Source organism: Coregonus lavaretus (assembly GCF_964263955.1).
Source record: "Coregonus lavaretus genome assembly, contig: HAP1_SCAFFOLD_922, whole genome shotgun sequence".
Classification (NCBI taxonomy): domain Eukaryota; kingdom Metazoa; phylum Chordata; class Actinopteri; order Salmoniformes; family Salmonidae; genus Coregonus; species Coregonus lavaretus.
Window position 1 is genome coordinate 128,770 of NW_028156249.1, and position 12,997 is coordinate 141,766.

The 12,997-nt window shown below is 43.5% G+C and overlaps 2 protein-coding genes across 3 annotated transcripts; both read right to left on the reverse strand.

Annotated features, from left to right (window-relative positions):
• Positions 1 to 2,396: 2,396 nt before the first annotated feature.
• Positions 2,397 to 6,583, reverse strand: LOC311126553 (DELTA-stichotoxin-Hcr4a-like). The gene is made up of 3 exons (XM_084200544.1): positions 6,329 to 6,583; positions 5,396 to 5,530; positions 2,397 to 5,303 (listed from the first exon to the last, which is right to left on the reverse strand). Exons 2-3 carry the CDS (start codon positions 5,497 to 5,499, stop codon positions 4,856 to 4,858), a joined length of 552 nt encoding a protein of 183 aa, XP_084056670.1. The 5' UTR covers positions 5,500 to 5,530; positions 6,329 to 6,583; the 3' UTR covers positions 2,397 to 4,855.
• A 3,783-nt stretch (positions 6,584 to 10,366) lies between these two features.
• LOC311126554 (uncharacterized protein) lies at positions 10,367 to 12,139 on the reverse strand. Of its 2 annotated transcripts, none has more exons than XM_084200545.1 (3): positions 12,020 to 12,139; positions 11,576 to 11,713; positions 10,367 to 11,042 (listed from the first exon to the last, which is right to left on the reverse strand). In XM_084200545.1, the coding sequence occupies exons 2-3, from the start codon at positions 11,677 to 11,679 to the stop codon at positions 10,610 to 10,612; spliced, it is 537 nt and encodes a 178-aa protein (XP_084056671.1). In that variant the 5' UTR covers positions 11,680 to 11,713; positions 12,020 to 12,139; the 3' UTR covers positions 10,367 to 10,609. The 2 variants fall into 2 exon arrangements, with proteins under 2 accessions (XP_084056671.1, XP_084056672.1); XM_084200546.1 differs by having other exon boundaries at positions 11,576 to 11,689; positions 12,020 to 12,119.
• Positions 12,140 to 12,997: the final 858 nt, after the last annotated feature.

Here is a 12,997-nt window from a genome sequence, read left to right on the forward strand (position 1 = left end):
AGCCTGGTCCCAGATCTGTCTGTGCTGTCTTGCCAACTCCTACGGTCATTGTCATGCCACATGACATGACAATGACCATAGGAGTTGACAATACAGCACAGCGAGATCTGGGACCAGGCTAGTAGTAGTGCACAGCATGGATAACACTGATATTAGACCAAGTCTGCATCTGATATGCTACCCTATTCCCTGTATAGTTCACTACTTTTGACCAGGGCCCATCAAAAGAGCCCAGGGCTCTAGTCGAAAGTAGTGCACTTTATAACGAAAAGAGTGACATTTGGGACCAATCAGAATGCTGATACTACTGTAATATTGTTGTTGATGTTGTTTCCTAGGAGACCATGTCGTTCAGTGCCCCGGTGAGTGGTCAGGTGCAGGTGGAGGTGGACGCCGCCCCGGCCCAGGACTTGAACGCTGTCATCACTGAGCTCAGAGAGCAGTACGAGGGCATGGTGGCAAAGAGACGTAGAGAGACAGAGGCCTGGTTCAAGAACAAGGGAAGGGGACAAACACACAGACATAGATTATGTCCCAAATTGCACCCTATTCCTATATGGTGCACTACTTTTGACCAGGGCCCATAGAGCTCTGGTAAAAAGTAGTGCACTATGTAGGGAATAGGGTGCCATTTGGGACGCATTCATAGTGTATGACTACAGGGACCTGAATACATAACATTTCAAGATAATTTTCTCTATTCAAGAAATAACAGTATTGACGCTCAATAAGAAATACTTTTTTATATTTTTTATAAATACTTCTGTGGCCTTTCATTTTTTTCTTTACTATTGATTACTATTTTTCATATAATATATTTTATATATGTCTTATACTGATTAAATATTTATTAATGAGTTAATTATTTTGACCTGTGTGTGTTGGTCCCCTCAGGCTAAAGTGGTGCAGCAGGAGGTGAGCTCCAGTACTGAGGTCCTGCAGACCACCAGTGTAGAGCTGAAGAGCGGCCAGTCCACCGCCAGAGGCCTGGGACTGGAGCTGCAGTCTCCCCACTCCACCGCCAGAGGCCTGGGACTGGAGCTGCAGTCTCCCCACTCCACCGCCAGAGGCCTGGGACTGGAGCTGCAGTCTCCCCACTCCACCGCCAGAGGCCTGGGACTGGAGCTGCAGTCTCCCCAGTCCACCGCCTGAGGCCTGGGACTGGAGCTGCAGTCTCCCCACTCCATGGTAAAGTGGCACACCCAGCACGGCAGACTTAGAACTTCTTGGATAGAAGCACTTTAGTTTCTCATTTACCTATCACATTATAAGACTCTCAGTTTGGACCCTATGATTTACTATTACAACATGCATCATGTTACTCAGAACAAATAGGCCTGAAGAGTTTCAAAACTTTTAAGTTTCGTCCCCCCCAAAAAACTATCCAATGTGACAAGCCACAAATTATTTTTTACAATTCCAAGGATCACTTAAGCTAAAGACAGCCCAACCCTTGCCCCTTACTTATCTGCTGTAGGGATTGAACATACATTTATTTGGAAAATAAAAATGCCCTCCAGAAAGAAAGTGTCCAAGTCAGACTTAACCAAAAAGGAATGAAGAATCACAGTTCAGCTCAGTTCTCACTGTGTGTCTGTGGCCCTGCCCTTGTAGAAGGCTCTATGGAGGGGAACCTTGCGGAGATGGAGGCTTGCTACGGAGCTATGATGATGAGCCTGCAGGCGTCAGTGACAGGTCTGGAGAGCCATCTGACCCAGATCAGGGCAGACACAGAGCGCAGCTCCCAGGAGTACCAGGCCCTGCTGGACATCAAGACCACAGGCCGCTGAAGGGAGGAGACATTGGTTGAGCTAACCTCTCAACTCTGACCCTTTGACTCTCAGTACGACATCAGTCATCCTCCTCTCTGATGAAGGCTGTCTTGAGGATATTGTGTTCTTTGAAATCTGTTATCATGAGATTTTGGTTCATTGTGCTGACATTTGGGGGTTTTCTGAACTTTTGTTCAATGGCAGCTAACCATCATGTTAGATGTACCTCTATATATTGTGCCCAGTATTAGTTAGATAAATGCTCCCTAATGTGTGAATATGTTCTGTTGTAGAACAGTATGAGTCATTCCCTTGGGCAGCCTCTAGGTGTCAGTCTTTGAAAGCAGATAAAGATGGCACCCAGCACTTTACAGTAATACAGAGCACTAGGATAACACAACAAATTGGTAACATTAGTTCAGACCAGGGAATGTTTTAGCAGAAGAAGGTGCATTATTTTGTCAGTATTATTCACTTGAATCACTTCTGATTATGTTCTTTTGTTTCGGTAGGTATGCAGTAACCAACACAGGAGTAGGCCTAACCAAACTCAGTGTGACCAAACTCAGTGCTGTTGAATTTGAGAATTCAGGTAAGTGAAACACTGACACTTTGATCTCTTTTGATCATTCTGTTTGGGAACTCCCATATTGAATCAACACACTTTAATTACCCAGATTAATAACAATGATATGAAGTACACACAGGTGTGAACAGCAAATAGAAATTAACTGCATATTACATTTCTAGTTGACACTGTCTCATCAAATGTCTGGTGTCTGTCAGAGGACCACTTGAATTATATTGACTCTCTCAATATGACTCTCTCTCTCTCTCTCTCGTTTCTATTTCAGAGGGGGGTTCCAGCTCATCAAATGCCACAGTTAAAATAGTGACAGTGATAGAGGAGCTGGTGGATGGAGAGGTTGTGAGCTCCACCTCAACAACCACAGAAGAGATGGCGGAGTCTTGCACAGAGTCTTATCTCAACACTGTTTAACACCAGATACAGGAGAATGTTCAGCTCTAATCAACTGATTATCTTCAAATAAAAGAGTTCAAGTACAGGAAATCAGCAGTGACTTATGTAAATCCTACTCCCTTTAGCTGACTACCAAATGACTGCTGTGATACTGGCTTGTGTATATGTTGTTGTGCTTTGGCAGTTTTTGAGGAAATATACTAAATGCCAAGCTTACTATTGTATGAGTCCATGCACGCACACACGCACAGACACACACAAATGCAGGCATGCATGCACGCACACACGCACGCACGCACACCCACACAAAACACAATCACATACAACACAATACATGAAAGCATGCACAAGGATATGCAGGTGTATGAGTGAATACATGGGGGAGATTGAAAGAGGGAGAGTGTGAAAGGAGTGAGGGAGTTGATCCTCTTTCAAAGATGTAACAGATAAAAATCCCTGCTTAGCGCGCCGAGTGGCCCCATCTGTTATAGGCGGCGGTGCCTGTCGCTGTTTCAATGCACCGCTCAACAATGCTTCTGAGATTGAGCCTAAATAGAGCTAGTGTATGTTTCTATACTATGTAAATGCTACAGCGGCAAGAGAAACCTTTGATCAGGGCCTTTTTGTGGCAGTAACCAGTAAATGCAGCTAAAGCATCATTAATCTACCGCCCGGGGGAAACAGAGTTGGAATCGTAAATGGAATTGCTATTAGAAACGCAATGCAGCTTTCTCTCTTAGCAGTACCCTAATTTTCACATTGCATCATTACAATCGTAGCAGTACTATTACCATAATAAGTGTGTACTCTATGTGTGTGTGTAAGTCACTCCCATTGTGGGGCTGGTGCAGTATTGTTGATGGTCTGATAGCATTTCAAGAAATACCCATGCCTCTGCCTATAGGGCTAGGGAATTAGAATTAGACTGTAAGTATAAGTGATAATGGTTTATTCTCTGTGTTGGTATTGTGTGAATGATAGCTGTTAGGGGGGAAGAGACTTCCTATTCACTGGCTGTCATCTCCTCCGTCAGGCCCTTGAAGCTCTCTGTGAGATGACAGGCACAGCCTTACAGTTTCTCTGAAGAGCCTTTCAAATGCTACATTTGCTTTCAATAGAGGTTTAATTTTAACATGGTTGTGCTTCTCAAGGGTGAGTATAATGCAAACTGTGACATTTTAGGAAAACAGTGTGGTGGAATAGGGTGCACCAGGCATGGCCATTGACTCACTACAACCCTGTGAATCACTCATCTTGTTACAGATACACTATAGTTTAGGTGATCACAGGTACCCTCCACAGACTAAGCCCCCGTCTAAGCCAGGGGGGTCTACTAAGCCACAGTATATTGAATTATTTTAAGAAGGTCATACCAAGGATCATTTAGCTATTTGATTTGGAATTTTAAGACCCGTTGAAGTATAAAAAAAATATATGAAAAAATGATTTGATGAAAAATGTATTTTGGCCTTACATACTGCACATAACTGCATGGTATGCAATGCATAATGTTATTCATAAGTTGAAGACTTTCTATCAGTATTAGTTATCCATTAAAAGCCTGTATAATTTTCCTTCAGGGACAATGTTGCATAATTTTTCCTGGCTCAATCAATAGAGAGAAACTCATCATACACAAATATCTTTAGCAAAACAACAACATTTATTCCATAGACTATTATTGCCATAAGTAGATACAGACAGAGACAGCTCATGGCTATATGTTGTTAAGTAAGCTATGCACCCTCGTCCTCTGGTGAGTCATTTTGATTTACATTTCTACAGAAGATGCCAGTTGAAAGAGGATGGTACTGAGAGATGAACAGAACAGTGACTTCTACAGAAAAGAGAAGATATCGCTTCTGCCTGGATTCATAAACAAACTAAACTGTGATCTTAAGCAGATTTACTGAAAGGTAATATCTTGAAATTCAGACATGTCAGCAACAAAACATGGGTTAAATCATGCATACAGACAGACAGTAGCAGTATAGCAGGGTAGTAATATCTAATGGTTGATGGATTGGTTTTGGCACAGAGGTACAACACAACAGAGGTATACTGTAGTGCTGGTGAAGAGGGTGGAGGCTGGAGGTTCCCCTTAGTAGGCCTGCTGGTTGGGAGTGAACAGCTTGTCCCACACCTCCACCTTCATGATGGCCCTGCCCATGGGGGACATGGTGGCCTTGATGTCCAGGTAGTTCCCTTCATAGTTGATCCCTGAGCCATTGGCTTCCTCTCTAATGAAACCTTTCTGGTTCTTTTCATAGTACATCTCTTTATACAGTGACTCATCACAGGCTCGGCCCTTGTTGAAGATGCCCACAGCGAACCAGTTCTTGTAGATATTGTAGTCCCAGGGCACAGCGAACATGAAGGCCACTGTCTCGATGTAGTCGTTCCGGGACCTCTCAAAGAGGTCATAGGTCAGAACACCAACGCTGCCCGTTGCCTTGGCGCTTGATTTGCTGAATGTGCAAACATCGGTCTTTAGGGGCCGCACTGTGGGCTGGGGAGGGTTGTAGGTATCCCCACTCTCCAGGAATACCCTAGAGAGGACACACACACAATGTTATGCTTTCAAAATTTCCTTGAATGTATAGTGTGACAATAACAATAGTTTGGTGAAGTGTGTACTCACTTTGGGTTTATGAGACAGTAGTTGTTTGTGAGATTGGTGATCTCAATGGTGACATTCCTCTTGCTGCTCAGGTTAGCTACCACGGCCTCGGCTGACTCTGCCATTTTGGAGTGGTTCTGATATGTACCTTTATTTCTACAATACAGAGACTAGCAGGGTTAAGCCTTTCAGTCAGACTGCTGTGTAGCAGTACATTTGGGGTTGACCCCCTGGAATGCCAAGAGGATCTGTATTCATTTGTGATCCAATTCTGTCCAAAAATGTACTGTAAAATACAGTTACTGTAAGTGTCCCTCTGAAAACCTTAACTCTTTATTACAACATGCCCTGCTCAGTGTCAAGAGGTTTTTCTCAGAATCAAATACAGTAGAGAACATTATTTTCACATTTCAACAGCAATTTCATCTCCTCTGTTGGCCGTTTGCCTCATGACACACGACACGCACAGGTATTAAACAGCCAGTTTAGAATGGGAGATGTAAGAAAAGCCTGAGAGCCTGTGTGTAGTGAGGAAGATTTCAAGGCAGTTCTCAACAATTACAGAATGGCTGCTCACTCTGCTCAGCTCATTAGGAAGCCTGGCTCTTTAATTACATCACTAAGTAACCGTGCAATAATCAGTTTAGAGAGGGGAAACCTAGAGAAAATCATCTCCACTTTCATTTGCAGGGAAACGGATACAAATCAAACGGACGTCTCACATGTAAACTGCACTAATAGATTCACATATGCCAAATAATGCATCTATAAATTGTCTTCATACCAATGGTTAGCGGGGGAGAACCAAATGGAAATAAGATTTGTGTTAAAAATTATCATGGAAAGGGAACAAATGTAGGTGGAATACTGTCACCCTTACAATATCTACATAACCTCTAATTATACTTATTCCAGTAATACTCATAGTTGTCATGAAAAGGACTAATATCTTACCTGTAAAATACTTCTGAAGCGTGTTCTGTCAGCTCTAGAGTTTAGTTTAGTAAAAACGCACCTGAAAGGAGGGACCTTTTTTTTCAAACCAGGAAACAGTTTCACTACTCTGTCAAATGCCCTCAGCAAACCCTCCCACCAACCACACAACCACCACACACACACACAAAAAAAAAACACTCCTCCCACACACACAGGTAGCATGTGGCACACACTACCTCCATTACATCTTGGGGCTCATATTAAAAGTACAGTATAATGTTTTATAGCCAAGATTATTTTGTCTAGCTCTGTGGGAACGAGTCCCTACCACACCCTAATCTGGGTTGGAGCTAGCAGACCAGAACAATACAGTGGCTTGCGAAAGTATTCACCGCCCTTTGCATTTTTCCTATTTTGTTGCCTTACAACCTGAAATTAAAATGGATTTTTGGGGGGGTTTATATCATTTGATTTACACAACATGCCTACCACTTTGAAGATGCAAAATATATATTTTCTCGTGAAACAAACAAGGAATAAGACAAAAAAAAAGATGCAAATGCAATACTTTGTAGAGCCACCTTTTGCAGTAATTACAGCTGCAAGTCTCTTGGGGTATGTCTCTATAAGCTTGGCACATCTAGCCACTGGGTTTTTGCCCATTCTTCATGGCAAAACTGTTCCAGCTCCTTCAAGTTGGATGGGTTCTGCTGGTGTACAGCAATCTTTAAGTCATCCCACAGATTCTCAATTGGATTGAGGTCTGGGCTTTGACTAGGCCATTCCAAGACATTTAAATGTTTCCCCTTAAACCACTCGAGTGTTGCTTTAGCAGTATGCTTAGGGTCATTGTCCTGCTGGAAGGTGAACCTCCGTCCCAGTCTGAAATCTCTGGAAGACTGAAACAGGTTTCCCTCAAGAATTTCCCTGTATTTAGCACCATCCATCATTCCTTCAATTCTTACCAGTTTCCCAGTCCCTGCTGATGAAAAACATCCCCACAGCATGATGCTGCCACCACCATGCTTCACCGTGGGGATGGTGTTCTCGGGGTGATGAGAGGTGTTGGGTTTGCGCCAGACATTGCGTTTTCCTTGATGGCCAAAAAGCTCGATTTTAGTCTCATCTGACCAGAGTACCTTCTTCCATATGTTTGGGGGGTCTCCCACATGCCTTTTGGCGAACACCAAACGTGTTAGGTTATTTTTTTCTTTAAGCAATGGCTTTTTTCTGGCCACTCTTCCGTAAAGCCCAGCTCTGTGGAGTGTACGTCTTAAAGTGGTCCTATGGACAGATACTCCAATCTCCGCTGTGGAGCTTTGCAGCTCCTTCAGGGTTATCTTTGGTCTCTTTGTTGCCTCACTGATTAATGCCGTCCTTGCCTGGTCCGTGAGTTTTGGTGGGCGGCCCTCTCTTGGCAGGTTTGTTGTGGTGCCATATTTCTTTCCATTTCTTAATAATGGATGTAATGGTGCTCCGTGGGATGTTCAAAGTTTCGGATACTTTTTTTAACCCAACCCTGATCTGTACTTCTCCACAACTTTGTCCCTGACCTGTTTGGAGAGCTCCTTGGTCTTCATGGTGCCGCTTGCTTGGTGGTGCCCCTTGCTTAGTGGTGATGCAGACTCTGGGGCCTTTCAGGACAGGTGTACAGTGGGGGAAAAAAGTATTTAGTCAGCCACCAATTGTGCATGTTCTCCCACTTAAAACGATGAGAGGCCTGTAATTTTCATCATAGGTACACGTCAACTATGACAGACAAATTGAGAAACAAAAATCCAGAAAATCACATTATAGGATTTTTAATGAATTTATTTGCAAATTATGGTGGAAAATAAGTATTTGGTCACCTACAAACAAGCAAGATTTCTGGCTCTTACAGACCTGTAACTTCTTCTTTAAACAGGCTCCTCTGTCCTCCACTCGTTACCTGTATTAATGGCACCTGTTTGAACTTGTTATCAGTATAAAATACACCTGTCCACAACCTCAAACAGTCACACTCCAAACTCCACTATGGCCAAGACCAAAGAGCTGTCAAAGGACACCAGAAACAAAATGGTAGACCTGCACCAGGCTGGGAAGACTGAATCTGAAATAGGTAAGCAGCTTGGTTTGAAGAAATCAACTGTGGGAGCAATTATTAGGAAATGGAAGACATACAAGACCACTGATAATCTCCCTCGATCTGGGGCTCCACGCAAGATCTCACCCCGTGGGGTCAAAATGATCACAAGAACGGTGAGCAAAAATCCCAGAACCACACGGGGGGACCTAGTGAATGACCTGCAGAGAGCTGGGACCAAAGTAACAAAGCCTACCATCAGTAACACACTACGCCGCCAGGGACTCAAATCCTGCAGTGCGAGACGTGTCCCCCTGCTTAAGCCAGTACATGTCCAGGCCCGTCTGAAGTTTGCTAGAGTGCATTTGGATAATCCAGAAGAGGATTGGGAGAATGTCATATGGTCAGATGAAACCAAAATATAACTTTTTGGTAAAAACTAAACTCGTCGTGTTTGGAGGACAAAGAATGCTGAGTTGCATCCAAAGAACACCATACCTACTGTGAAGCATGGGGGTGGAAACATCATGCTTTGGGGCTGTTTTTCTGCAAAGGGACCAGGACGACTGATCCGTGTAAAGGAAAGAATGAATGGGGCCATGTATCGTGAGATTTTGAGTGAAAATCTCCTTCCATCAGCAAGGGCATTGAAGATGAAACGTGGCTGGGTCTTTCAGCATGACAATGATCCCAAACACACCGCCCGGGCAACGAAGGAGTGGCTTCGTAAGAAGCATTTCAAGGTCCTGGAGTGGCCTAGTCAGTCTCCAGATCTCAACCCCATAGAAAATCTTTGGAGGGAGTTGAAAGTCCGTGTTGCCCAGCGACAGCCCCAAATCATCACTGCTCTAGAGGAGATCTGCATGGAGGAATGGGCCAAAATACCAGCAACAGTGTGTGAAAACCTTGTGAAGACTTACAGAAAACGTTTGACCTGTGTCATTGCCAACAAAGGGTATATAACAAAGTATTGAGAAACTTTTGTTATTGACCAAATACTTATTTTCCACCATAATTTGCAAATAAATTCATTAAAACTCCTACAATGTGATTTTCTGGATTTTTTTTCTCATTTTGTCTGTCATAGTTGACGTGTACCTATGATGAAAATTACAGGCCTCTCTCATCTTTTTAAGTGGGAGAACTTGCACAATTGGTGGCTGACTAAATACTTTTTTCCCCCACTGTATATATACTGAGATCATGTGACAGATCATGTGACACTTAGAATGCACACAGGTGGACTTTATTTAACTAATTATGTGACTTCTGAAGGTAATTGGTTGCACCAGATCTTATTTAGGGGCTTCATAGCAAAAGGGGGTGAAAACATATGCATGCACCACTTTTCCGTTATTTTTTTTTTAGACTTTTTTGAAACAAGTTATTTTTTCATTTCACTTCACCAATTTGGACTATTTTGTGTATGTTCATCCATTTAAATTACAAGTTGTAATGCAACAAAATAGGAAAAACGCCAAGGGGGATTAATACTTTTGCATGGTTCCTGGTAGATAAAGGTTCATTATGTAAGCAGGGAGTAGTCACTCTGCAGTATACTCAGTTTCTCATGATAGATTATGTGTGACTGGATGCTTGACTGACTTGGAGGATTTAGGTAATTCGTTGCAATGGCATTGTGCAACAGAGGCACTGAATAAGATGAACAAGTAAATACATGCACCTCTGAAGCTACGGTCATCTCTTATGTGGTGCAGTTCTACAGGACGTTGGACAAGGCAAGAGACCAAGAACCATATAAATCCTGAAAGGATAATGATAAATTCTGAGCCAATAGTCACTGAATCACATGGAATTATTGTATTATGGCCAGTATAAAGTCTCTTTACGATTCATTAAAAACGGACAGTTCTAGGAAACTGAATACAATGTATAGCTATTTATTCTTAATGGTAATTATTAATGATACATGAAACTGTTAGAGTGTGTAAGTACATGTTAAAGGTTATCACCAAAACATCTTACACCAATTCATTGTTAAATGTTTTATTAAAATAAACATGTACAGGTGCAGAAAAAGACTCTGAATCGAGTGTTGTGAACAATTAGACAGTAATATCGTCCAGTTAATAAAGATGTATTAACTGGAAAACATAAACCACCTCAGTTGGTTGATTCATTCATTATTATATTTAGTACATGGTTATGTATCAATATAAACTCTTTCCCTGCTGTGAGTTGGTAAAATGGCTCAGCTACCAGCTTGTTTTCCCTTAGTGGCGCCCCATTTTATCATAGAGCTCCACCTTAATGATGGACTTCCCAACATTGGACATGGTGGCCCTCAGGTCTACGTGTTGGGCCTTGTACTCCACCCCTGACCCACGGGCCTCTGATCGGGCAAACTTGCTGAAGTCCTTCTCATTGTACATGTGGTTGTACAGTTGCTTGTCGCAGGCGCGTGCCACCTCGAAGACGCCCACCCCCAGCCAGTTCTTGTAGAAGTTGTAGTCATAGGGCACGGAGAACATGATGGCCATGCGTTCTGAGCACACGCGGCTCTGCATGTGGAAAAGGTCGTAGGTCAGGACCCCCACGGCGCCCGTGGCTGTGTCGTCATCCTTGGTGAAGGAGCACACCTCTGTCTTGGTGGTGCGGACTGTGGGCTGGGGTGGATGGTAGCAGTAGCCACTGGACATGTACACCCTGGGGGGTAGTAATGGGTAAGGGGTGTCATTAAGGTTCTAATTAATTATCTGAACATTCATGTTGCTGAAGATGGTCATTTATTCAAAATGCAAAACCTTACAAGGACTTAAAGTCATGTGAAAATACACTTTTAAACGTGTACTTTTACGATCACTGTCCCTCTACTTTTAGTCATTTCATTCTTCCTTTCTTTCTGTCCAGCCACTCTGTGCAGATGGATGGAGTGTGAGTGCTGTTATGGATTCGTAAGCAACACAGAGTGAACCAGCATGCAATGTGCAATGAGACACATTGTGTCACTTCATGATGGATAGGTGGATGTGTTCAATGCCACGTTACACATGAAAACCACCCATCCAAGAGAAGCCTGCCATAAAATATATTTACAATGAGGAATTTCACCGAAAAGTAACAGACAAATAACAATCTGGGGATGGTCAGCTGGTTTGCTATTTGGTTATGTAATTCCATTTCCATAGTGGTATACTGTAAGTAATGTAAGGAGATTAGAGTATTGAATGTCAACATACTTGGGGTTGATGAGACAGTACCCGGTGGTGACATTGGTGATCTCTATAGTACAGTTCCTGTTGGTGGTTAGAGTGGCTGAAACGGCCTCTGCGTTCTCTGGCATCTTGGCTGGTCTGAGGGAGTTACAGGGAAAAAACCTGTATAGTGGCATTTAGATGTGTGGAAACAGAGTAAGTCTGGAGTGTAAAGATAATGACAGCTGAAGAGTAGCTTTGAGAGTAGCTTTGAGAGTAGCTTTGCCAACAGAAACAAAATAACATTAATTTAAAATCTCTTTAATCTCCCCTTCAACCCTGAAACTCGAGAGTTTGCAGGTAGATGCATGTTTCTAAAAGTCTAGGCAAGGTAGCAAACAAACAGTTCTGATCCCAATGTATCACACGCTAAATATTCTAGCAGGCAGAAGATGTTAATTATGATGAAGACAATGTAAAGATATTCACCTTCTATGTTCAGAAAACTTCAGCTGTGTCAGGCAGAGTAGAGTAGATTCCTGTTTCCACAGACTCGTGGAGGAGAGGAGGAATTGGCTGAAGTCACGCCTACTCTGATTACACTTTTGCTTGTTCGTGCACAAACCCAGGTGTGGCACGGAACCCATAGAAAATTAGGCAAACCTTTGAACGAGAGCAGAAAGGAATGAAGAACAGGAAATTGTCACGCCCTGGCTCTGGGGACTCTTTAATGTTGAGCCAGGGTGTTAGTTTTTATGTTTAGTTTTCTAGGTTTCTGTTCTAGATCGTTGTTTTCTATGTTGGCCAGGGTGGTTCCCAATCAGAGGCAGTTGATTCTCGTTGTCTCTGATTGGGAACCATACTTAGGCAGCCTGTTTGGCACAGTTAATTGTGGGATCTTGATCTGTATAGGTTTGTGGTGTTTAACCTTTAGACTTCACGTATCGTTTTGTTGTTTTGTTGTTATTGTTAAAGTACTCATTAAAAGATGTACGCCTATCACGCTGCGCCTTGGTCTGCCTCTTATAACGACCGTGACAGAAGATCCCACCAAAGAAGGACCAAGCAGCGTGTTCAGGAGCAGACACCGGGAAAGGAACTGGAGAAGTTGGCGATGTCCCAGGTGGGCGAATGGTGGTCTTGGGAGGACATGTTCGCGGGCAAAGGGCCATGGGCAAAAGTTAAAGCCCTGGCGAGAGAGGAGGTACGGCGCCAACCGTGCCGTCGTCGGACAGGCGAGAGGCAACCCCAAGACATTTTTTGGGGGGGGAGGCACACGGCATGGACGACGGGGCTGCTGGAGGCAGCTACAGGGCGAGTTTGTGGACTAGGAGAGGAGGCCACCAGGTTACGGGGGCCATTGGTCATGAGGGGGAAGGAGAGTGTAGAGGCACGGCGAGAGGTACTGGGGTGTGTTACCAGTCCGGTCCGGCCCGTTCCTGATCCCCGCACAAGGCCAGTGGTGTG

Bases quoted from the DNA above. Each gene is read 5' to 3' on its own strand.
- LOC311126553 (XM_084200544.1), bottom strand. From the start codon at position 5,499: ATGGCAGAGTCAGCCGAGGCCGTGGTAGCTAACCTGAGCAGCAAGAGG. The intron at 5,304-5,395 runs GTGAGTACACAC...TGTCCTCTCTAG, and splicing joins TACTGTCTCATAAACCCAAA to GGTATTCCTGGAGAGTGGGG.
- LOC311126554 (XM_084200545.1), bottom strand. From the start codon at position 11,679: ATGCCAGAGAACGCAGAGGCCGTTTCAGCCACTCTAACCACCAACAGG. The intron at 11,043-11,575 runs GTATGTTGACAT...ACTACCCCCCAG, and splicing joins TACTGTCTCATCAACCCCAA to GGTGTACATGTCCAGTGGCT.